The 26,302-nt window shown below is 41.6% G+C and overlaps 1 protein-coding gene and 1 long non-coding RNA gene across 4 annotated transcripts in view; one reads left to right on the top strand and one right to left on the bottom strand.

Annotated features, from left to right (window-relative positions):
• Nucleotides 1–1,030: 1,030 nt before the first annotated feature.
• Nucleotides 1,031–26,302, bottom strand: part of LOC125464647 (multidrug and toxin extrusion protein 1-like) — a 34,531-nt gene continuing 9,259 nt past the window's right edge. For 2 of the 3 annotated variants that reach the window (XM_059655344.1, XM_048557288.2), the window contains exons 4-17: nt 25,777–25,925; nt 23,417–23,459; nt 22,308–22,352; nt 17,977–18,074; nt 16,805–16,902; nt 14,428–14,541; nt 13,290–13,357; nt 12,478–12,586; nt 7,812–7,887; nt 7,651–7,720; nt 5,570–5,702; nt 3,179–3,273; nt 2,116–2,197; nt 1,031–1,576 (exon numbers count right to left, since the gene is read on the bottom strand). In XM_059655344.1, the coding sequence (XP_059511327.1) occupies nt 1,383–1,576; nt 2,116–2,197; nt 3,179–3,273; nt 5,570–5,702; nt 7,651–7,720; nt 7,812–7,887; nt 12,478–12,586; nt 13,290–13,357; nt 14,428–14,541; nt 16,805–16,902; nt 17,977–18,074; nt 22,308–22,352; nt 23,417–23,459; nt 25,777–25,925 (1,374 nt within the window). In that variant the 3' untranslated portion in view covers nt 1,031–1,382. The remainder of the gene's footprint in view (nt 1,577–2,115; nt 2,198–3,178; nt 3,274–5,569; nt 5,703–7,650; nt 7,721–7,811; nt 7,888–12,477; nt 12,587–13,289; nt 13,358–14,427; nt 14,542–16,804; nt 16,903–17,976; nt 18,075–22,307; nt 22,353–23,416; nt 23,460–25,776; nt 25,926–26,302) is intronic. The other variant, XM_059655345.1, reaches the window with a different exon arrangement.
• On the top strand, nt 11,100–26,271 carry LOC125464648 (uncharacterized). Its single transcript, XR_007250058.2, has 3 exons — nt 11,100–11,218; nt 21,674–21,780; nt 24,339–26,271. It is a non-coding gene; the product is annotated as an uncharacterized LOC125464648 (long non-coding RNA).

Genomic DNA, 26,302 nt, shown 5'->3' with positions numbered 1-26,302 from the left:
TACAGCTGCAAACATATATTGGGGTACAATTATGATATTTTGGAACAGAAAGTGAACCATGACGATGTTTAATGTGAAGGTTAAAACTTGGAGGCCTACACTTTGATGCTGTAGTGAGCAACATTGTGTTTTGGAAATCCTCCACATCTGGCAGCATGAATGATGATCCATCACCAGCATCCCCTCAAGTTATTCTGCCCAGCATTTAATCACTGAGAACGAGCTCTGCTGGGTTGAGCATGTCATGATCATGCCCGACACTTGACTCCCAAAACTTGCAGCTCTACTCAGAATTAGTTAATGGCAGGAGACTCCAAGGAAGGCAATGATAGGTGCTTCAGGGAATGTTTTGTGGAAATGTTTGAACTCAGATCCTCAACTCATGGGAGATCCTGGCCTGTTACCAAACTGAAGTGAGAAGGTTCATTCGAGAAAGCACAGAATGCATGGAGAGATTTTGTTGGGAACATTGGGAGGAGAGAAATGAAAGCACTGGCAGGAATGCACACAGTCTCCCAAACACCATATGGCAGAATGTCCAGCTACTGATCAATGCATGGTCAGAGTTCACACAACCATAAAGCCAGGAGTAGAATTTGTCATCATTGATCCCAAGGGACTGACAAAGAACAAGTTACCTTGATCTATTCTAAAACATAAAAACGGAGATTTGAAAATGACTAGACGTTCCCAGTAAATATTTCCATATATGCCAGTGAATTGCTTCCTCATTGAGATTTGAGGCTATTACAGCAAAACAGAAGGAAAATTTCCAATAAAACCATTGTTCAACCAATGAAGCTGGTGCTATGAAATCCATCTTGTCAGGAACAGTGCAAATTCCAAAGCTAGCTAGATCACTGCCCTTACACAATAAAGAAAATAAGTAATGGAACAATAGACTTTGTATTTCACATGGCTCTTGTCAAGTTAATATTACAAATATTAGCCATAACTTTTTAATCATTATTATATATTACAAGATTTGGGAGATAAATGGACACGGACAAACCAATATTTAAAGGTGGGTGAAAACATTTATTTCACACTCAATGAGTTTCATAAAAGATAAATTGTTGGCTTTCTGCAGGTATTATTCAGTATTCTCCAATAACCACGAGATCAGAGTGCACACAGTGTTTAATGGGAACATTTGAAATGAGAGGAACCAGTCACCTTGACAAATGTTAAAGAAACAACTTCTGGATTTGACTCGGACATTTAAAAAATTGGAGACAATCCTTCATCCAGTCTGTACGGCAACATTCCACGAGCACTTCGGACTTCTCTTTCCTTTCTGTCAAAACTATCTTACCTACTGCTCCTCACACTGCAGGAAGTAACACTGCCCCTTGCTTCACCTCAGTTGTGTATACAGGGGCTCACGTATCCGTTGCGACAGTGAAGTGTATCACCAGTCCAATCGCCAGAATAATTGTTCCTAGGAGGAAGACTAGGCCACGGCGTATAATCAGTTGCTTCACAGGCAAAACATCAACAGTAACACCAGCTTGTGTTGCAGTGGACTCATGGATCAGTTGTTCAATATCAGCACTGCTCTCTACTTCATCTTTTTCTGCAAAAGAAAGCAAAGTTTTATATGGAACCTTTTAATGATCTATGGTACCTCATAGGAAGGAGTAGTATCAACCACTGTCCTGAGGGACAGGAGTTCTGATCCATCATGACAGGTGGAATATAAATTCCATTCATAACCCTATAAAAAGAGAAACGTTGCCTCAGTAATGTTGACCATGAAACCACTTAACTACTGCAAAATCCCGTCACTGGTGTCCTTCAAAAGAAGCAAGTCTGTCTTCTTTGCTGTCTGCAGCCTGGATTAAACAAATGTTTAAAAAAGAAAGAACAATGGATGCTGTGAATCAGGATCAAAAAAAAACAGAAGTTGCTGGAAAAGCTCAGCAGGTCTGGCAGCGTCTGTGGAGGAGAAAACACTTAACATTTCGGGTCTGGTGACACTTCCTCAGAACCCTGTTTGAGGAAGGGTCACCAGACCTGAAACTTTAACTGTGTTTTCTCCTCCACAGATGCTGCCAGACCTGCTGAGCTTTTCCAGCAACTTCTGTTTTTCTTAAAGAAAGTAAAGTTTGATACCTGTCAAAGTATTTTCAGTTTGACCACCAGAGGGGCTGCTTGTGGAGTCCATGTCATTTTTCACACCTGCATTTACCCGAGCCTTTAAAATAAAGCACAACGGTTTTTGTTAAAAACGCAGACAGTACCTGGAATAGGCAGTACTTTTTGCACAAAAAAGGAACTCACTTGTGTATATTATTTTGGAAACAATCAAAAGCTGTCATTTGTTAGAATCAGAATGGTACAGGGTGTTTGGCAGGGTTATCCAATTTGTCCTTATCCATTCCCAACAAAATCCTGTAAATGGTTCCCTTTGAACCATTCATCCAATTTTCTGTTGAAAGCCTCCAAAATAGAGTTCTACTATTTTGCCTGAAGGTCATGGAACTACAAAATACAACTGGTCCAACAAGTGTCAAAAAAGTATGCTTTGGTGCTCTGCCAAAACACCCCAGACTCACCATGTGACCTGTCGTCAGTTCCGTTAACTTGATGAGCAGCTGATGTTTCACATCAGCCAATGTATCAATCTCAATGTACTTTGCAGTTTAGAGTTTCCAATTACTGGTAAAAGGTGTTAGTCAGCCCAGCCTGGATTTAATCCAAAATACCACTGGCCAGCAACTAAAGAAGTGGTGTTGTTGGGACTTCTGGACAATTAGCTCTGAAATGAATGTATTATTTAATTTATTGCTGCTTTTTATTCTGAATAGAAGGAAGTCAAGTCAAGGGCGCATTATAAAACTCCCCATCTCTTTCAAAATAGCATTCATTGGATCATTAACACCTTCCCAAGGGGCCAGGCAGGGCTTCAATAATAACTCATCCAAATGTCAGCACCTCTGACAATGTAGCACTGCCTTCAGTATTACAATAGGCGTCAAAGTGGCTTTTATGCTGGTGTTCCTGGAGTGCTCTGCAAGCTTTCCATTTAGAGAAAAAAGTAGAGCAAACAGAGGCCAATTGGCATTGTTTCCTCCCCCTCCCCGCACTGGAATTCTGAGAGACAAACACTTGATAGCCAAATGAGGAGGACTTCACTGACCGTGTGGAGTATCTAATTCCTTTTAGGTGCTCATACCTGATCAGATGCTTTCTTCCAGTTCATTTTAAAGATCACTATCTGAAAGAAGATCACTTGCACAACCACAGCGGTAAACATCCCAGACCACAGACCTGCAAATACAGTTTGACTCAAATAAACAAACAATGCTGTGGATTCCCTTTCTGGATAACTTTCACCCCTTGCCTGATTGAAAGAACACATGTCCGTAATTCAAAGCTCTTGCATTCTCAAATCCAATTCCCTCCAGAAAATGGCTCATGTGCTTCCATAGCAATAGTCTGACCTATTCCAGAGCCAACAGCATTAACCAGAGCATGGGGCACACAGTGGTTAGCACTGCTGCCGCACAATCTCAAAGATCTAGGTTCAACCCCACTCTTTGGCAACCAATTGTGGAGTTTGCATATTCTCCCCGTGTCTGGGTGGGTTTCCTCCGGGTGCTCTGGTTTCCTGCCACAGTTGAAAGATGCTCAGGTTAGGTGGATTGGCCATGGTAAAATTGCCCATATAGTGTCCAGGGATGTGCATTAGTCATGGGAAATGCAGGGATGCTCTTCAGAAGAGAAGTGTGGGCTCGATGGGCTGAATGGCCTGCTTCCACACTGTGGGAATTTAGAATCAAATCCAATGAGATTAGGCTTTACATATGTTGATATCATAGTCTGGTACAGTGAGATGTGAACTGAAGCTCCAGGTTGCTACTCCGTTACCATGGACACTGCAGTAATCACACATACAGTTTTGTGTAAGACTAGGAACAGAGTGATGACAGGGTCTTCAATCAAACCAGTGACACACAGAAATAAAATACTGCAGACACTGAAATCTGAAATTAAAACAGAAGGTGCTGAAAGCACTCAGCGGATTTGAGAAAAAACAGAATTAAGGTTTCGGGTTGATAATCTCTCAAATTTCAGAATTCAGAGTTTCAGCCATTCACCTGATCATCAAGTCCAGAAACATATACAGGATCACGACCAGGACCAGATAAACCCATTCACTCACTTCACCCAAAGATGCATTCGTCAACTGTAGCACCCCCACTTTTGATTCAGTGGGAATAAACCAAACTAGCCCCAAACAAGGATCCAATTGCTCTGTAACTTCAATCACGGGAATATGGATTGAGTGTAGGCCATTCAGCCTCTCCACATTGTCATTCTAAATCGCAGCTTCTGCATCAAAACCACATTCCTGTACTATCGCTAAATGTCATTAACTTGAAAATCTGTGTCTTGAAGGGGAGGCAATGGTCTGGTGGCATTATTGCTGGGCTGCTGATCCAGAGACCAGGATAACATTCTGGGGACCAGGGTTCAAATTCCCACCACAGCAAAATGGTGGAATTTGAACTCAATAAAAATATCTGGAATTAAAGAATCTAATGATGACCACCAAGAGATATTTTGCCGATTGTTAGAAAAAACCCACCTGGTTCACTAATGTTTCTCAGGGAGGGCAACTGCTGTCCTTCTCTGGTTTGAACTACATGCGACTCCAAACCCACAGCAAAGTAGTTGACTCTGAATTGCCCTCTGGGCAGTTAGGAATGGACACTAAATGCTGCCTGGCCGGCAACGTCCTTCTCTCATTAAGGAATTTTTAAGAAGTGACTAACGGAGTTCATTTGGCATTTTGGGTAGAGAATTCTAATGACTCATCACCAAGTAACTTCTACTTCCCCTCAGTCCCAAATGGCCTTTATTTTATTCTGAAACCATTTCTCCTGGTTTCACACCCCACAGCCTCAGAAAACAATCTGTATTTTTTAAAATCTGGGCATCTATTGCCCAAAGGGCAGTCTGGAGTCACCTGTAGGCCAGTCCAGGTAAGGGTAGCAGTTGCCCTCCCTAAGGAACATTAGTGAACCAGGTGGGGTTTTTTTCCTGGCAAATCGACTGACATTATTAGACTCTTAATTCCAGACTCCACGATCTGCTGTGGTGGGATTTGAACCCGAGTCCCTGGGACACTACTGGGGTTTTGGGATTAACAGTCCAGCAACAATACTACTAGGCCATTGCCTTCCCTAGTATCCACTGACTATCCCTTTATCCAGTCATGAAATCCTGCCAACTTAATCCACAAATGAGGTGGTACCAGTGTTGGACTGAGGTGGATAAAGTCAGAAGTTAAATGACACCAGGTTATAAACAGGTTTATTTGAAATTACAAGCTTTCAGAGGTGCAGTCCCAATGAGGGAACATTGCTCCTAAAGCTTGTAATTTCAAATAAACCTGCTCCACTATAACCTGGGTGTCATGCGACTTCTGATTCTACCAACTTTAAGTTAGGCACTGCAAACTCAACATTCCCAAAATAAAGTGTAGGAAAATTTATTCAGAGTAGAAAACTAGAGGACTTTCAGAAAACAGCATTATAGTATATTCAAAATAAAACCCTACCAACGATGCCAAGTTTAGCTGCAAACATCAGTGATACTCCAATGGGATAACCGACTGCATAGAACACAACTAGATTGACAATAGCTCCGAGTTTCTGTTTCCCAGATCCTATTACTATTCCAGCGCTCACACACTGTAAGGCAGACAAATGCAACACATTAATGGTACAGTTTAAGAATGCTGATGGTTACAAATTTCAGGTATCTCTACCTAAATTAGAGCTAAATCAGGTGTAACTTACACCCATAAAAGTGGTTGAATTCATATTACCACAAAGTTAGATAAGTGGTTTGAAATTAATATGCTGAATTCTTGCCCCAATTTTAATATCAAATGCAGACTATGCCAATCATAAAAATGTCAATACAACCCAGCTTAGGCAGTGGCCCGTCAGGGACAAATCAGGACTTAGCTTACAAGACTGAGACTATGGCTCTATTCATTGACGGCCACAAACTAAATCCTTCAAATCTTACACCAAAGTTTGTCCCAGTTACGAGGTCAGCTGGAACAGGACAATGCAAACATTGGAATGTGATATATTTCCCATTAGCTTGATCACCATCCTTGGTGAAAATAAGAGATTGGAATCAGAGACAACCCTTCTGAGGGGAGGGGTCAAACAGGAATGGCCTTCCTGACCTGTAAACTCTGCAAGTAACTTCCTGCCTCTGCAGGATCTAGCACTAATCAGAACCTCATCATTCAGTTCAACAATGCATTAGTAATAATGCTGTTGAAATGCAGTTCAGAACTGGGAAAAGGAATCAAAGTAATGACAAGTGTACCTGGACAATTTTCTCAGCTCCGGGATGATGAAATAACAGATTAAATTTTTTTAAATTGTTTTGCACATTACAAGAGCCCAAGATCTCAAAAAAAATAAAATTACATAAGATGAGCAATCACTGCTACCCTGGTCAGTTGATTGTTCCATTCCACTGGTGTCAACACTTCATACTCCATGCCTGCCTCTAGCACCAACACAAGAGGCACTAGCAAGGAGAAATAAAGCTTGGCCACGTCACCATGGACCTCAAATCTAAGGAGACACAAGTACAAACTCAAAATGGCTGGAAGAAGATGCCTATACCCAAAATGACAAAACCTCAAGGCTCATGCTACCAGTTCTTCAGCTTGAACTGAATGTAACAGCAAAAAAGCTTAACACCAATAAGTTTTCATCTGCATTTTGTTCATCAGGTCAAACGCAAGTAGTGTATTGTTAAAATGCTGGAAGTATTGCACAATGTTAATCAAGACAAAAGTAAAAAGATGAAAGTAGCCATATTTCAACTCTTTCAAAAGAAGAAACCTTGAAATAGCCGAGTGCATGACTCATTGCAAGAGGGTACAGGCTAGGAAGTTTCAAGGTGTCATCTGGTCAGCATTGTGCCAAGGTGATTAACACCAACTGCTGTCCTGGTTGAAATGTGGCCATATTTTCAGATACCACACCACAAGCATGTGATATTCTGGTTTGGGTAATTTGATGCCACCAACCCTTTCTCTATGCTACGTCTAAGACCAGTTTAATCATCATAGGGGAGATACTGCCATCAAGTTGACATAGAAGAGGCAACGGCTTCATTAACAATAGTTTATTGCAGGATAGCAACAACTCTTGGGATCTGGAGGCATAGTGATGTCATCACCAGACTAGTCACCCAGAGCCCCAGGCTAACATTAGATGGTTCGTGTCGCATAGTGGCAGCATTCCTTCCCCAGGAGTCTGAAGTCACAGCTTCAAGTACCACCTCCTCCAGACATGGGTCATTAGGTGTTTGAAAAAAGTTGTGCAAAAAAAAATAAAAAAAACACAACATCTGTTTCCTTCAGGCACATATTCAGGATTCAACTGTCACTACCTAAAAGTTATGGACAACATTATCAGATTGAGCTGTGTTCAATGCAAAATGGATATCAACTCCTTCAGAGCCATTATTCAATAATGCAACCTGCCTTTATCATATAAACATTTAGACCAGGGAATGGGATATAAAGAAACCAGTGTCCTAAATTTTTGGTAAGTAACACATTTGGAAAGCAACTTGCAGTTTGAAACATTAAAATACACTTACAGTCATTGCATCAAAAAAGTGGTGAGTAGCAATTAAAGGATCTAGTTGTGCGACCAATCGAATAATATCTCTATAGAAAGAAAGATGTGCAGTGTTGAGGCATTTACAATTTCTGACATGCTCAAACGTGTTTCAGGTTGTAAAGCTTTTCTTTTACTAACTTGTCAGTGGTAAAGATATAACCCACCACATCCTTAATGGCTGCCAGTACCAGAGAGATCAGCAGAGCACAGCACCCTGTTGGAACAGACCCACAAGAAATAGCTAATTAAAAATTGGTGCAAAATAATTAATAAAAGTTAATGTTTGACTTTCCTAGAATCAACAACACTTCAGCTGCAGTTTAACAAGGGTGGAATCTTCCAGGATCAAAGAAGGGAAGGAAGTAGATGGTTGGTCTTAAAAATTCCCAACCCTTTTGTCACCACCCAAGTTAGTTCTAAGGGGGAACCAGTGTACACAAGTCCCTCAAGTAATTGATTAAAGATATTGCAAGGGCCTATTCCAACAACTGGAGCTGCAACTTTCTCAGCTCCAGGATGGATACCAGCCAAATGGTAAGCCTGCAGGGGCTTGTCAGATCACCTGACACAGGGACACCCGACTTCAATAATTTGTGCACACAATTGAGAGCATGGACGTAGGGCAGGGGGTGACTGCTGGCAGCAACCTGTGTCCTCACCTGCAACCCTCACTGTATTGAGACTCAACTCACACCCTACTCCACTACCAACATCATTCATTGTCACTCCTCTCCCTGAGACTCAAGTCACTGAGGAGGTGGGATGCCATACTAGAGGTAGCCATCATCTCCTCAGTGGCACCACCTAGTCCTACAGCTACCAGACTGATTGCCAGGATGACGTATCCCAGAGGCCTCCATTGGATGAATAGGTGAGGAGGCTTGCTGGTGTCTCAATGGGCTACTACTGACACCAGATACATCTTTGTGTTACAATGTGATTATATCGTAGCATGGAGTTACACAGGAGTATGTCACATACAGCATGAAACAGCAATTAAGGAATAGAAGATGCCAGACTACCAAAACAAGCAGTAATTAAGGTGAGTGCACATCAAAATGAATGCACCTCATCCAAGTAGGTAATCGATGGGCAGATGAAGCAGCTGGAACAGACTCAGAGCACCAGGTGGCAGTAGCAACTGGACCAGAGAAGGTGAGCATGGTCAGTTTACACAGGGATACAGAACAGAAAGCAACTTTCGAGATGGGAAGAATAGGGAGCAGTAAAAGGCACTCAAGTGTCTAGTGGAGAGAGTAAAGGATGATAGTGCCTGCTGCATTCAGCATAACCTTGTGAAAACATGCAGGGCCTTTGTGAGACCACATGGAGCACTGTATGCTGTTTAGTCTTCAGAAGATGGATTCTTGTCTCTGGAGGAAGTTCAACAAAGATTTGCCAGACTGATTCCTGGGTTGGCAGGACTAACCTGAAAACAGGCTGGATTGATTAGGACTACTGGTGTGCTGGAATTCAAAAAAACGAGGGGGTATCTGACACAAACCTATAAAACTTTAATAGAACTTGACAGGGTAAATGTGGAAAGGATGTTCCTGGGGAACTGAGAACCAGTGATCAATGTCTAAAGACAGAGGGTAGGCCATGGAGGACTCAGATCTTCAGTGGTAAGGCTGTGGAATTCACTTGCACAGAAAGTGGGCGAGGCCAAAACATTGAATGTTGAAGGAGTTTGATTATAGTTCTTAGGACTAAGGGATCAATGGGTGTGGGGTAAAGGCAAGGACAGGGACTGAATTGGATGGTCAGACATTATCATCCTGAATGGCAGACTGAAGGGTCAAGTTATCCAGCCCTGCTCCGATTTTCTACATTTGTAACATGGAAATCAGAGTGAAGTCATGTTGGGCAGAATTGCACCGCCTGCATGTGCCCAAGAACGGGAAGAGACATTGCAAAACACGATCAACAATACCTGGTATGCACTTAATATAATCCAAGAATACCAGTCAGGGTCACTATGTCACATCAGCACAGACCAAGGGCCATTGAAGCAGTTACAGATAGATTTCATGGGGTCCCTCCCACCTACTCAGGGAATAACCTACTGTTTCATCATTGACCAAGTGACATGGTGGATGGAACCTTGTATTACACAAGACTGTTCAAACATGATTGAAACTCATATGGTAGATCCCTACATGTGTAATACAATTATGGATAGATTTAGATCCAGGAGCACATTTTACAATACAAGCAATTAAAGAGGCTTCTAAGTTACTCTGAATCAAACAAAAATTTCATGTCTCCTACTGTAGAGTTTGGCCATGGTTGGGCAAAATGAATATGGCATTAAAGAGCGTGCTAAAGAGTCATCCAGGAGGCCGAACAGGGATGGCTAGGTCTATTGCTCAGTATCTTAATGGATCTCTGGGTGACACTGTAGAGCAACCAGATTAAAAGACAAGGGTGATGCGATTGCTGGGAGATAGCATGAATTTATAGCAAGGAAGCAGAATCTGAGAGTGAAGAGAGAGAGACCTGTACAAGGAGCTGAGCAGAACGATGTTTGGGATCAGCAGATTACACATCACATGGAAGCAGGGGCAGGAAGAGGACAGGGTGAAGTGCCCAAAGGAGGAGACAGTCTTGGTAGAGGTTGCAGTGAAGGTCTAGGATTTCTGGCCAAAGAGATTTGACTTTATTTAATGATCATAATTAACACCACATGCACCTGTATTGACGTGCAAGTGAAGAGATCATTGGAAGCATTGGTCATAGCTGCAACAAGTTAACAACCAGTTTGGTTTTATAGGATTAACTACAAACAGCCTGTGGCATCTGGGACAAATTAATAGAGAACCAGAGAAATTCAGGTCTGACAGCATGATTTTTTGTTGCCAGTTGCCTCAGCATTCTGTGTTTGCTTCAGACTTCCACAATCTGCAGGGTATTATTTATATTAGGTGGTGATTGGGACATCATTTGCTTACAACCCACAGCACATTATTCAGAATACTGATGGCAGGAATAAAAAGGGGAATGACTCCTTGGAAAAGAGTGGCCTGACATTGTAGTTCCCAACTGTGTCTTGGGCATAACCTAGTGCTCTGAGCAAAGACTTTAGCAGTTTTTCCCTCATGAAAACATCAAACTATGACCCCATTGAGCATCATCATAGTTTCAATGAGTCATCAAGAGGCTGAGACCTCAAATACCTCATCTGCCTGAGACCAGGAGCTGAAAATGGACTGGTGTTGGCAATATTGAGAGATGGCTCATTGTTTACAGCTTATGGTGTAAACATTTCCAACAGTGGCTTGTCCGAGTGGTATTTAGTTCAGACCTGAGAGTTGTACAAATGATAACACAAGTGTCAGGCAATGATAACACAGCCAATGGCTCCACTCCCACTTTTTGGAAAAATATTTATCAAAAAGTAGTCTAGTCAGTGGTGGTTGTATCAGTTTCAGTTTGTTTTTGATTAAATTTTCTGCCAGAAGTGTCCTGAGTAAAAATTGAAATGGGACAAAGCTGAAGAATCAGGTGCACAAAAACTGGAGAAAGGACGTGAACGCTACAAGAAGGTAAAGAATGCAGGGAGCGATTGATACCGAAAAAAGGGAACAGTTAGGCTACAAAATCAAAGATAAAGAAAGAAAACCTTGGGTAAACACAGCAATGCCTATTGTATGTACTGTGGGACACGAGTAAACTAACACGAGGACATTAGTCAACATATGGTGCAAGTTGACCAAAGAATTTAATATGCAAGTTGTGTATAAAACTGGAAACTTGTGACTTGTAGAACACAGACTTAGACTGGCAAAGCTGACTCTCCTTTTACTGGTTCAAATACCTACCTATACCTGGAGTTGCCTGTTAGCAAAGTTGAGCAAGAAGGGGCCAGTTTGTCTAGATCCTTCAGGATTTTAAATATGGCTACCAAATCTCCTGTCAGAAGTATGCACAAATAATGATTCCAGTGACCTATCAGTTTTTTCCCCCCCCCAATTTATTTATTCACAGAATGAAGGCTTTGCTGGGCAGGCCAGCATTTATTGCCCATTCCTAAAAGTTCAGAGGGCAGTTAAAAATCAACCAAATTGCTGTGGGTCTAGAGTCACACAGACCAAAACAGGTAAGGATGGCAGAATGCCTTCTCCAAACAAAACACGTCAGTGAATCAGGTGGATTTTAATGACAAACAATTGTTTCATTAGACTATTAATTCCAGATTTTTTTTAAAATTTAAATTCCACCACTGGCCATGGAGGCATTTGTACCCAGGTCCCCAGAGCATTACGTGGGTTACTGGATTAACAATCGAACTTTAATACTAGGCTATTGCCTGCTCTTCTCACCTTTGAGATAAACTTTTATATTAAAAGGTGACAGACATATGTGGGAGATTAGTAAAGCCTGTGAATTAGACAAAGGAGCCACATGTGCTGCATGTGCCTACCTCTGGTGGAATGGGAGGGGAAAGAGGACTGGTCTCTGCAGGCCAGTTAGGAATGTGATGACAGCTAGCTCTCCTCATGTGTTCCAGGAAAATAGTATGCTAAAACAAAAAAGCACCTTCCCACGTAGGAGAGGGACACATCAAGGCATTGATTCCTGCAAAAGTAAGGAAGCAGGAAATTTGGTGTTTACTGAAAACTGCACAAGGAATCAAAGCAATGGATTACATCACATTTGACTAGAGGCCATTCAGTCCACCGTACCTCTGCTGGCTCTCCCTATTGCCGCAAGCCCTGGAAATTTTTTTGCAGGCATCTAATTCTCTTTGGGACACTGTCAGCAGGTGACGCATCACCATTGTAACAAGTTATAGCATACTCACCAGCACACAGCAGAGCAACTTTGGCACAAGCCTTCGCTTGTGCAGAGTCTCCAGCACCCAGTGCATTCCCCACACGAACACTGACAGCCACACTGTACCCTAAGGGGATCTGTAGGGAAAATATCAGCATCATGACCACAACTGCAGCTGACTATTTTCTGCACATTATCTGTGAGATCTTATTTTTGCACCATCAAAAAAACTTCAGACCTGGTGTTACAGAAGCATAAATAGAAATTTGTAGAATGGGCATGGCTATGTTGCTAGCATTGACGATTTGGTCTCCGTAGTGAAGGAGGAATGCAAAATAAGACTGGGCACCAACTGATTGCTTTCAACAAGCTTCAGCTAGCCAGTGATGTTTTGTTTTTGCTGGAGTGCAATGAATAGAAGTTAGAAGAATTATTCTCTTCTATCCCTGCGTCTGAATTGAGACACTTGGGCTCAAGTTCCACCTGCTCCACATCCGAACAGTCTGTTAATTATTGAATATTTAGAGGTTAGAACGGTAGTGGTATCAGATTCAAGGTCCTACCAGTCACATTGACTAACCATACAATCTGAGACAAAATTGTGCACGATGCATGTCCATTTTGCCACTGCCAGTTATAATAAAGTGATGGCCCTGATAAATAGTAAAACAAAAATTCATTCAGCAAGTGTTATGAAATTTTGTATGAAATATGACACCACAAAACTATTGTTTTTCAAAATAGCTAGACAATTCAACATGTTGTATTGAAGCAACAAATTCTAGTTTGAAACAAATGATTAAGCTAGTCGTTTGCAGTCTCAACAGATACCAATCTTACCATGTATGCTGCTGATAAAACTTGATAAATAATGGCCTGGGCTCCAAGTTCTACTTCATTAATTAACCCTACAATAAACAAAACAGCATACTTGATATTTTCCTTCCTTTGATATTTCTTGCAATATTAAAGATTTGAATTCACATGTCAACTTGCATGACTTTAAGACATCCTAAATAATTTACAGTCAAACTGTGTGTGTGTGTGTGTGTGTGTGTGTGTGTGTGTGTGTGTGTGTGTGTGTGTGTGTGTGTGTGTGTGTGTGTGTGTGTGTGTGTGTGTGTGTGTGTGTGTGTGTGTGTGTGTGTGTGTGTGTGTGTGTGTGTGTGTGTGTGTGTGTGTGTGTGTGTGTGTGTGTGTGTGTGTGTGTGTTGGCTAGATGGCTTGTTTGTGATACAGAGTGCTATCAACAGCATAGGTTTAATACCCAGGCCAACTGAAGTTACAGTGAATAATACTCCTTTTCAATTTCTCCCCATCAAATGCGTGGCAACCCTCAGTTAAACCATCACCAGTCATCTCTTTCTGATGAGTAGTCATACAGTCTGTTAAGGTAATAGTGTTACAATGTGGAAGATAGACAATTTAAATGAAGACAGTGACAGGGAGATTAATTGCTTGTTCACTGGTGGCTGTACCTTCAACTGCCAGACTCCAAGAACTGGAATTTCCTCAAACTTCTGTACCACTTGCCTCCTTAAAACCTACTTCTTTGAAGGGACATTTCAGCATCTACTCCAATACTGTCTCAGACAATTCAGTGTCAAATTTAGTGACAAACCTGACGAGTACTCAGTTTGAAAACTCTTGATGTCATGTTCTTCCAGCTGCCTCAAGATCAGGAAATCCCTCCTTGAACTGCTTCACTTCTCTATCCCACTCACTCTTTCCTCCTTTGAGATGATTTTTGTAAAAAAGTTTTTGGTTACCTGCCCTAGTGTCTCCTCAGCATTCAATAATGTTCTCGTGAATTGTCACATGCTCTTGAAGATGCTTCGTAAGTGCAAGTTGTCACAGTTATATAACATTCTAGCAGTCAATTATTTCACCAAAAGTTGATACATTTCTATCGTAAAAATATTTTCATGCATTGATTTACGAAAAGGTCAGGAGTTTCAGCAAGATGTTATTTATTTACCAGTAAGGAAAATTGAAATTTCATAAGTCCACCATTCAATACACAGCATCAGCATGCTTGGAATTGCCAGCTTTATGAAGCTGCCCCACTCTTGCAAGCAGTCAATAGACCATCCTAGGCAAAAAAAGGAGAGAGTTGACAACATTAAAGAAATATCAAAACTAGGAAAGTTTGTTCAGGAAAAAAGTAAGGGAGGAAGGAGCAGAAAGAGAAAATTCAAGTTATGAATTGCAGATTGATCATTATCAGAATAAAAGTTGAACTCAACCAATTAAAATCAGTTTGTATTTTATATTCCACCAGCTGATGTGTTGGGGCGGGGGCAGGGGGCGTGGGTGTGGCGTGGAGAAGTGACATGAACTCGTGGTCCTGGAGCATTAGCCCAGGCCTCTGGGTTACTAGTCCAGTGACACTGCCACTGCCACTATACTAATGCCCCAGAGACATCTTGAACTTGGACCACCTGACTATTCTCTTCCAAAAAAAGAACAATGCATGGAGTGCTACTGCCCTATTTAATAATAAGATTAAGTGTTCCCTGCCATTCTTGGACTAAGTTAGAGGATGTTAGGTTTCTTAATTTTTTTTAAAAAATAGATAGTTTGCAACAAGAAGGTGGAAAGGGGAGAGGAGGAGAGGCGGAGAGGCATGCTGTTCCTACAGGTATGACAGCTACTAGCTCTTTCAGTCAGACTTGATGAGAACATGCCTTACAGCTTGTTGCCCAATAGAAGTTGTCGCTTGCCTGTATTGCCCACCATCTCTACAGGTTTCTACTTGCTAATTCAATGTAGCAAGTCTTCGGAAGGTGCAGGAGTTTAATGCAGACAAGTGTGAGGTGATGCACTTTGGTAGGAGTAACCAGAAGGCAAAGTCCAGGGCTAGTGGTAAGATTCTTAGTAGTGTAGATGAGCAGAGAGATCTCAGCGTCCATGAACACAGACCCTTGAAAGTTGCCACCCAGGTTGACAGGGCTGTTATGAAGGCATTGTGTTTTAGCTTTTATTAGAGGGATCGAGTTCCAGAACCAAGAGGTTATGGTGAAGCTGTACAAAAAACTCTGGTGCAGCCGCATGGAGTAGTGTGTACAGTTCTGGTCACCGCATAAGGAGGATGTGGAAGCTTTGGAAAGGGTGCAGAGGAGATTTACTAGAATGTTTCCTGGTATGGAGGCAAGGTCTTACAAGGAATGGCTGAGGGACTTGAGGCTGTTTTCATTAGAGAGAAGGTTGAGAGGTGACTTAATAGAAACATATAAAATAATCAGAGGGTTAGTTAGGGACAGCCTTTTTCCTAGGATGGTGACGGTTAGCACGAGGGGGCATAGTTTTAAATTGAGGGGTGAGAGATATAAGACAGATGTCAGAGGTAGTTTCTTTACTCAGGAGTAGTACGGGAATGGAACGGTAGTAGGTTCGCCAACTTTAGGTACATTTAAGTCATCATTGGATAAGCATATGGACGTACATGGAATAGTATAGGTTAGATCGGCTTGAGATTGGTATGGCAGGTCAGCACAACAGAGGGCCGAAGGGCTGCACTGTGCTGTTATGTTCTATAAGTAGCTTTCAAATTCTGTTATCGGGTAATAAAGAGTTAGTGCAGCATTTTGAGAACAACTGAGCCACTGGGTTGAGGGAATGGTCCCCGAGCTCACCTGGTGATTCAGCTGGTACTGGAAACAGAACAGCAATTGACCACAGCAGCTTACTACTATCTCCATATTTCATCTAGTATGAGTGATTTGACATGTCAGGCAGAGCGCCTGCTGTTTGTGTTTGTGTTTGTGTGGATGAGGAGGAGATATTAAAAAAAAGCAGTTTTTTCCCCACCCATTAGAATCACCCAGGATCTCCAATCAAATAAACACTAAGCCAGTTAAGGGTACTGCATACCATCAAAAGGTAATGGAGAGGAGTAAATCAGAATGAAAGGTGGAAGGGGAGGATTCTTGATGGTATCTATACAAAAAAAACCCAATGGAGATAAGATCAATAAGACTTGTAGATAATCTACTCATGTCACTTGCTAACATTCAACAACTAAATTCAAGTAAGACAAAAAAGAACTGAAACAAAAATAGAAATTGGAGAAACTCAGCAAGTCTGGCAACATCCATGGGAAGAAAGCAGAATTGACAACTCTTTACTGACTGATTTTTTCCCCCCCTTTCTGTATCAATACCTAAAGTCACTCGTTCTGTACAGAACAATTGACAGACCCAGTGACCCAGCAGGAGTAACAATAAAAGGAGAAATGCAGAAAACCACACTATGAAACTACTTAGTTGAGCAGAACAGAAGCAAGCCACTCAACCCTACCAATCTGTGCCACTATTTATATTCCACTCAAGCCTGCTCAGACAAATAATAATTACCTTTCCAGGTCTCAACATATAACTTTTTCCATCTGATGTATATGAACAGGAGAATCACTTGACAATACTGAGAGGCAACATTGGCAGCAGCTGAGCCCCTGGAAATAAATGAAGTTCATGCATTAAATGCAACTTCTAACCTGCCAAAAATCAAAGACAGCATAGCAGATCAAAACCAAAATTTTAATACATCAAAGAATCTTGCTTTTAAGTGGCAAGGATATTAGCCCAAAGTGTTTCACATCCAATGAAGCGTAGCTAAACCATTGTAGAGTAGGGTGGACACATTTAGCACCTAACAAAATTCCATTGACAGCAAAAGGGTAAAGATTTGATCTAATTTCTAGGTGCCAGCTGAGGAATAAATATCAAGTTATTAGAAAATTTACAAAACAAAAAATTACATACTATTTCAAACTGAATATTACAGTTTTATTGCAATAATGGTTTAGCTGACTGCATGCAACATGATTGCACTTCTTGGTTCACAATAAGTTTTGCTTCATACACCAGGTTCCATCACGAGGCAGGTCATTTCAACTTTCAATGCTCCTGATATTGACCCCCAGTGTACGTTCTTCAGACAGAGCTCAAGCCGATCAAAGATTTCCAGACCCTCAGTACAGTCACAAAGTCAGTGATCCTTGCCTCATGGTCACTCTAACAGAGTTAGAGTGCATACCTTAGCTTGTAGTCCCAGATGGTGGAGTTAACTAATCTGTAACAAATCTGTCGAGGACAACTTTTGCACACGAGGACCAGCAGGTTTTAGGCAGTCTAAAAGACCGATCTGATGATTGTCTAGGTGCCATTGCTATTGTGTCCCTTAATGCATTCTGTCAGGTCAGTCCTACCAGTGCATGGAACAAGGAGGAGACTGCTCAGCTTCTCCAGTACGCAGACCATTCATTTAGGTCATGGCAAATGGTCTCGATTCCATTGCCCTTTCTGTAAGCTGGAGATTTGCCCAACAATCTCAGGTGGTGAAATCATCAAATGAAGGAGATAGGCAGCATTGGATAATGTACTTAATTTATAGAGCCTTTCTTATGAAAAACTTGGGTAACACTGGGGAGGAGATACATGAGAAATGGAAATACAGGGCAAGATCCAACATAAACACATGATTGCAGTTTCATTTTATTTTCTTTTTAATACAAAGTGTTACTTACGACACTCCGAGCGTCAGCACATAAAGGAGGATATAATTTACCACAGCATTGAAGATGTTAGCCACTAAACCAGTGAAAATCTGCGGCAGAATTATTCCCTGGAAAGAAAGAACACAAGTTAGCCCTGGTATTTCTCTCTAGCTTACCAAATGACTAGTGAAATGGGAAAATAAAGAAGAATAGGCCTTTCAGCCCATCGAGTCTGCTCCAACATTTTATACTATCATGGATGACTGAACACTTCAAATGTCTTTTATCCACATTGTCCCCAAACCCCTTACACCACTGGTAATCGGAAATCTATCAACCTCCACTTTAAATGTCTTAGGTACAGCATTTCAGATTCACATCCCGAGTAAAGTGACTTGTCCTCAGACCTCAGTAGCATTCCCCTCACTTTGAAACCTCAAGATCTCTCCCATTCTTTGAAGGTCTGCAGAATGCCCAGTTTATCCAGCCACTCTTCATACAATCTTACCATTCCAGGAACAGATTTGCTGAACCTTGGTTGCACTCTCAACAGCAATATCATTCTTAGGTAAGGAGACCAGACCTGCGCACACTGTTTCAGGTGCAGTCTTACCAAGTTCCTCTACAATTGAAGGAAGACTTTACCAGCCTTGCAACAAAGCCTAACATTTGACTAGTCTTCTGACTAGGCTAACCGCTGCACCTGCATGTTAGCTTATTGACTTGCTATAAGGAACCCATGTCTTTTTGCACAAAGTCCAACCTCGTATCATTCGAGAAATGCTCAGAACTCTTCTTACCAAAAAGGGGGAAAAAAACTAAAAAGTCAATCGCTCATGTGTTGTGGCTATTGCTGGCTGGGCTAGCATTAATGATCCATCTGTAGTTGCCCATAAAAAGAAGGTAGTGAGCTGCCTACAATACTGTGAAGGAGGGAGTTCCAGGATTGTGACCAATAACGGCAAAGGCACAGCACTACATTTTCATGTCAGGATGGTCAAAAGGCTTTAAGACCTTGAAGGTGGTGGTGTTTCCGTGTATCTGCTGCCCTTGTCTGTCTGGATGGTAGTGGGTCGTGAGTGTCGAAGATGCTGCATAAGGAAGCTTGGTGAATTTCTGCAGGGCACCTTGCAGATAATAGTTGCTGTTACTACTGTGCAATGATAAAAGGGCTCAACAATTTTGGAGGAGTGCCAATCAAAGCAGTCAGCTTTGACTTGGATGGTGTCAAGCTTCTAGAGTCTTACTGAAAATGCAGTCATGGAGTCATACAGCACAGAAAGAGATCCTTTGGTCCAACTCATCCACACCAACCAAGTTTCACAAAACTAAACTAGTCTCAATTGCACACATTTGACCCATATCCCTCAACCTTTCCTATTCACGTGCCTGTCCAAACATCTTTCAAATGTTGTAACTGCTCCCACATCTGGCACTTCCTCTGGCAGTTCATTCCAGAGTATTAACCACCCTCTGGAAAAAAACTGCTAATCAGGTTCCTTTTAAATTGTTCTCATTTTAACATTATGCCCTCTAGTTTTGAGCACAGCCCTGACAAGAGTTCCCTCTAAGTCGTGTGACTGCACAGCCACTCAGATTCGGTTGGGTTCACCCCCACAAACCCTAGAAAGGTACTGTTGAACTTAGTAAGTTAGCTGATACCATCAAAAGAGATATTACAAGAGTCCATAGACAGGACCTTCCTGTTAGGGCGAAGGGCAAAGCTGGTAGATGTAGAGAGCTACAGAAATTGAGATTTTGGTTAAGGAGGAAGCATATGTCAGGTATAGACAGTAGAGATCAAGTGAGTCCCTAGAACAGTATAAAAGCTGTAGGAGCATAGTGAAGAGGGGTATCATGTGGGCAAAAAGGGGATGAGCCGGCTGTGGAAAATAGGGTTAAGGAAAATTGAAAAAGGGATTCTATAGATACCTTAAAAGACAAAAAAAAAGGGTAACCAGGGAGAAAATGGGGCCCTTTAAAGATCAGCAAAGCCACTCGTGTGGGGAACTGCAGGAGATGGTGAGATATCAAACAAATATTTCATATCAAAAACAAAGTTGCCAGAAAAGCTCAGCAGGTCTGGCAGCATCTGTGAAGGAGAAAACAGAGTTAACGTTTCGGGTCTCGTGACTCTTCCTCAGAACTAGTTTCACAACCAGTTCTGAGGAAGGGTCACCGGACCCAAACTGTTAACTCTTTTCTCCCTCACAGATGCTGCCAGACCTGCTGAGCTTTTCCAGCAACATGTTTTTGTTCCCGATTTACAGCATCTGCAGTTCTTTTGGTTTTTAAATATTTTGTATCAGTTTTTACTGTGGAGGGGGATTTGGAAGATAGAGAATGTGGGGTAATAAAGTGACATCCTAGCGAGTTGAGAAGATTTGTAGCTCAGGTTGAGTTTCCTCACTGAGCTGGAAGGTTAGTTTTCAGATGTTTCGTCACCATTCTAGGTAACATCAGTGAGCCTCCAATGAAGCGCTGGTGTTACATCCCACTTTCTATTTATCTGTTTAGATCGCACGAGAGTTCCTAGAAGGATGTCATTCCAACTGGAACTCCAACAAACATATTGGCTCAAATCAATGTGTTTGTTGGAGTTCCGGTTGGAATGACATGCTTCTAGGAACTCTCGTGCAATCTAAACAGATAAATAGAAAGTGGGACGTAACACCAGCACTTCATTGGAGGCTCACTGATGTTACCTAGAATGGTGACGAAACATCTGAAAACTAACCTTCCAGCTCAGTGAGGAAACTCACATCCAGTGACATCCTGAAAAACATTTACATTACAGCAGTGGTGGTGCTGGACATCTTCACATTAAGGTGGATAAATCCCTAGGACCTGATCAAGTGTACCCTAGAACTTTGTGCGAAGCCAGGGACGTGACTGCTGGGCCCCTTGCTGAGATATTTGTACCATCAGTAGTCCCAGGTGAGGTGCCAGAAGGCTGGAGGTTGGCTAACATGGTGCCACTATTTAAGAAAGGTGGTAAGGGAAAGCAGTAAGGAAAAGCCAGGTAACTAAAGACTGGTTAACCTGACATAGGTAGTGGGCAAGTTGTTGGAGGGGATCCTGAGGGACAGGATTTACATGTATTTGGAAAGGCAAGGAGTGAGTTGGGGTAGTCAACGTGACTGTGGACAGAGGGTGGTAGTGGTGAAGGGCTGTGACTAGCAGGGTGCAACAAGGCTGAGTGCTGGGTCCACTGCTTTTCCTCATTTGTATAATAATTTGGATGTAAATATACACGTGATATTAGTAATTTTGGAAGAGACACCAAATTCTGAGGCATAGTGGGCAGTGAAGGAGGTTGCCTCAGAGTACAATGGGACCTTGGTAAGATGGGTCAGTGGGCCGAGCAGTGGCAGACAAGAATTTACTTCAGATAAATTTGAAATGCTGCATTTTGGAAAGGCAAACAAGGGTAGGAATTGTACAGTTAAATGGGAAGGTCCTGAGGAGTGTTGCTGGACAAAGACCTTGGGCTGCAGGTTCATAGCTCCTTGAAAGTGGAGTCACAGGTAGGCAGTAACGAAGGCAGCATTTGGTATGCTTGCTTTATTGGACAGTGCATTGAGTATAGGAGTTGGGAAGTCATATTGCGGCTGTACAGGACATTGGTTAGGCAAGTTTAGCAATATTGCATTCAATTCTAGTCTCACCACTATAGGAAAGATGTTGTGCAACTTGTAAATCTTTTATGAACTTTTTTTCCCCCAAGGACATCGCCAATTTGGGAGTGCATGAGCTTCAAAAGGAGAGGTTGAACAGACCAGGTCAGAGGCTGAAGGATGGCCTTGGAGGTCTACAACATCGTGAGGCACACGGGTAGGGTAAATAGACAAGGTCATTTGCCTGGGGTTGGCAGGTGTGTGCATGCGCCCATGGCCCGAGTCCAAAACTAGAGGGCGTAGGTTTAAAAAATGCGGGGGGAAAACTTTAAAAAGGGACCTAAGCGGCAACTTTTTCCACACAGTGGATGGTGCATGCATGGAATGAGCTGCCAGATGAAGTGGTGGAAGCTGGTTTGATTGCAACATTTAAAAGGCACCTTGATGGGTATAGAATAGAAAGGATTGAGGGAGATCTAGGCTAAATACTGGCAAATGGGACTAGATTTATTTTAAGATATCTGGTCAGCATGGATGATATGGACAGGATGGTCTGTTTCTGTGCTGTGTATATCTATGACAATGACTCTAACCTACTGTCACCATGCTATTGGCATAGCTTGTATTTCCAGATCAATTTATTGATTGTAGTCAAACCAATAAATTTGAATCAAGTCTGAATTTTGTAATTAAAAAGGTTATATGTACTTTGTGTAAAATTAGACATTTATTCAACAAACACACCTGATTCTGAAGGTATCTGGTCTCTAACTCGTACAAAAATGTTGCCTAAGAAAGATAAACAAAAATAAAATTACAAACTAAAATTTGCAAACATTGGTGAGATGGATAAGAAACAATTCTGATGAGGAATTTTGAGAGACTGACTTAAAAGCTATCACACATCACTAACCAGCTCTCTAGGAAATATCACCAAAAGGATTCTAGTACTATCCTTCCCCTATCTTTCCATAGCATTGCATTTGTTTACAGAATTAAATATAGTTAGCTGTATTCTTGCAATTAGTTTCAACAAGCTTTTGTTGTGCTCAAGCAAAGCCTTAATTGAATGTAGTTATTTTGCATGCTAGGCAACATAATTAACTATGCAGTTTTTAAGGTGGACCTGCTGAGATTCCAACAGGACTTTGGTGCACTTTTGATTTCACAGTTTCATTCATGTAGAGTATATTCTAACAAAGGAAACCCACTTTTCTCAGGCTGGTCATTTCTGTACTGTTTACAGTTACAGAGCAGTAACACAACTAGACTAGTAACCTAGTAGACCAGGCTAATATTCAGGGAATGTGGATCTGAATGTCACTGTGGAAAGCTAGGAGAATTTAATATCAAGGCATAAATTTGGAACTAAAATTAGTGTCAGTGATACTGATCACAGACTACCACTGATCACCATAAAATCCCAATTATGGACAGAAATATATCAATCTTGGCTGGTCAGGTCTGTAGGGGGACTCCAGATCCACAGCAATGTGGTCGACTCCCACTGCTGTCAAAGAACATTAAGGACGGGCAAGTGAAACCCACATCTCACGAAAGTATCAAAAAGACCAACCATCACTGACTTCTAGTGAGATTCCACCCTTCATCTTTTTCAGTGATAGCAAATGCAAGAGTATGATTACTGCAACTGCTATTCCAAGTTAACTCTGTCCAGTTTTCAATCAAATTGTCACTCATGGCTCAAACACTGGGTGATACATTAACCTCGAGTATTGCCACACCACCCCCCCACCCCCCTTTCTTGCACTCACTTCTTTGGTCTCTTTCCAGCTAAAGAACTGACTTCAGTTCAGCAATGAGCCTTGCAACATTGTTAGGTGGTTACTTACCGGAAGGCCAGGAATAAAAATCTTCACATAGAGCTGTGTTAAACTGTAATAAAAGTAGAAGATACTGGTAACTTAAGAGTAACTGTGTACACCAAAACAAATTCAGAACACAACTGGAAGATTACATAATGCATCAAGCACATTAATGCAGCAATCCAAAAGTCAGGGGAAAGCAGCAGCAGCCTGGTTTAGTGCTCAAACATGGCACATGCTCCCAACAATATAGTTCATCTAAACTAGAAGACAGCCTCAATCAAACTCACTTAAACAGGCAATGGAGGGTTGTGCAATTTGCAATAAAAACACTTGCCTCTTGCAAAAGAAAAAAGGTTTGGGACAGATGTTTCTGTAGTTTTTGAAAGCACAAGTGCCAGTGTAGTGATACGGTTTTTCACTTCACTTCTAGATGCTTCAACATCAGTTACAGGAAATAGTCCAATTTGACAGAATAGTGACACAGGGAAACCCATGTTAGATAAATATTCAAAGATGCCTAATTTGAGGAAATCCTAGTGCAGAAAGGAAAATCTGTTGACAGCCAATAGCAAGGCTCTCTCAGACTGCAAACTTCTGAAGTGGTTTTAAAGCTAAAATGACAGGCTGTTTTCAACTAGAGGACTCTACACCCAAGTTCAGCATCCCTACTCAGTTCTTCATGGTGACAACCGTATTGACAGAAATTTCTTTCAAAACCATTTTCTCAACTAAAGGTAGAATACGTTCAAGAAAAAGTATTCCCCTTACACCAGGAATTCTGTCATACAGCATCACAAGGGAACAAGCACTTTCAATTCAAAAGAAAAGAAAACAAATATTCTCAAAAAAAGGAGGGTCACAGGACACAAAGCATTAACTCGGATTTCTCTCCATAGTTGCTGCTAGACCTGTTGAACTTTCCCAGCAATTTTTGTTTTTGTTTCAGATGGCATTCTTAACTGAGAACGTGGCTCCAACGTGCCTATGACAGAATGACCATGGCCACAGAGCACTACTGTCTGCAATTTTCAACCCGTCTACTCCGAAGGGCTTTGGGAAGTAATTACTCACAACAGAAAGAATTGCTGCCTTAAGTTAGAGCTGAATCTGCATGTGATCAGAAGTTCACTGAGCTCTTCCACTTGAGTCAGAAGGTTGTGGGGACAAGTCCCACTAGAAAGAGATATCCTTAATGTCACTGCTGTTTACTACCGAGCGAACGTTACACTGTTGGAGGTGCTGCTGTTCAGGTTGCTCTGCTTCTACAACTGGAGAAAACATGCCTTAAAATTGAGGGCAGTTCTCAGAGTCATCATGCAACCTTTAGCTGACATTTATCTCATTGCTGCTTATGGGTGCACAGTTCAACTGTCATACTTCAATACGTGATGTATATGAACAGCCAGAAAGAACGGTGAACAGCCTTTTGATTGAAAAAGATGCCCATTTGATTGATTGATTTTGCATCCACCCACTTCACCAGTCATGTACATGGCAGCAATATTTACTGCATCTTGTAAATGGTACATAATTCATCCAAATTCCTTCTACATCCATGACCACTACCATATAAAAAAGGACTACAGCATCAACTACAAAGGCAAAACTACCGTCTGCAAGCTTCTCTCCATGCCACACAACTCCCAGTTTAGAATCATATAGCCATTCCTTCACTGTTGTTCTTTTAAAATCCTGGAACTCACTCCTGAACAGCCTGATGGGTGTTCCTACATCACAAGTGCTGTAGTGGTTCAAGAAGGCAGGTCACCAATCACATTCTGATGAATGAACGCAGGCAAAGTCAGCAACCAACATCCCAGGAACAAGTAAGAAATAAAAAAGTTTTTTTTAAAAATCATAGAAAAATAAGAAGACAGAAGTGTGTTCACAACTTTAACACCCAAAGTTGTCAACACTTCCAAACCAACCAGGCAGTATGCAGCCAGTTATGCAATTTCCTCACAGCAAAATGCATTGCTAAACCTCTCGTTTCCCCATTTTGCCATGCCTAATTCGGACCAGAGAGATTAGAACTCCTCTCTATCAGCTTGGGTACCTTTCTTCTGACGTGATTCCTGTGACCTACCAGCCACAACCCAATTCCTCATGTGCACCAAGTTTCTTACCCTGTGTCACATTCCACTGAGCAAGTGTTCTTTCTATAAAGGATTTCTACACAAAAAGGAACCGAAAGAACTGCTGGATGCTGTACATCAGGAACAAAAACAAAGTTTGCTGGAAAAGCTCATCAGGTCTAGCAGAAATGGAGGAAGGGTCAGACACAAAACATTAACTCTTTCCCCCACCCCCAACCTCACAGATGCTGCCAGACCGTCTGAGCTTTTCCAGCCACTTTGTTTTTGAATAGGTAAAAGGATGCTCACTTGGCCACCTCGGGAGGCTGCTTGAAAGCCAACAGGATGTGTTCAATGTTAATAAAGAGGGCCCAACAGGGAAAGCAGGTGAGCAGGAGAATAAGAATCCCTCTTTGTAGAATCACTCCAATTCGCTTCAGGTTCTTACTACCAAATGTCTGAAAAACAGAACAAAATCAAGCTTTATTTTTTGTAGCTCCAGATTGTATCAAACGGTTGTCCAAAATACAATTAACTCAATTTACACAAAAGACTAACTGCAACAAAGTATCCTTACACAGCAACAAAAAGTACAACTCCTGTACTCCTTGCTTAATATTATCTTAAAGAATCACAGATCATCACTAGTAAAGAAAAGGTTCGAGTGATAAATTCAAAGGGGATGTTTCAATCCTTGAAATTGCAAGTGTATTTTTGAAGAGGATACATTAACTCATTGCAGATTAATCCCAATTTATGCAAGATATGATTTAATGTTTTATGCTTTTTTGCTTCTGTGTAATACTTCATGAATAAATGCAAAAGGTTCTTCAGC

Source organism: Stegostoma tigrinum, chromosome 27 (genome assembly GCF_030684315.1).
Source record: "Stegostoma tigrinum isolate sSteTig4 chromosome 27, sSteTig4.hap1, whole genome shotgun sequence".
Lineage (NCBI taxonomy): Eukaryota > Metazoa > Chordata > Chondrichthyes > Orectolobiformes > Stegostomatidae > Stegostoma > Stegostoma tigrinum.
Note: the sequence above shows the minus strand (reverse complement) of the source record. Positions and strands in the feature narration are given on the sequence as shown.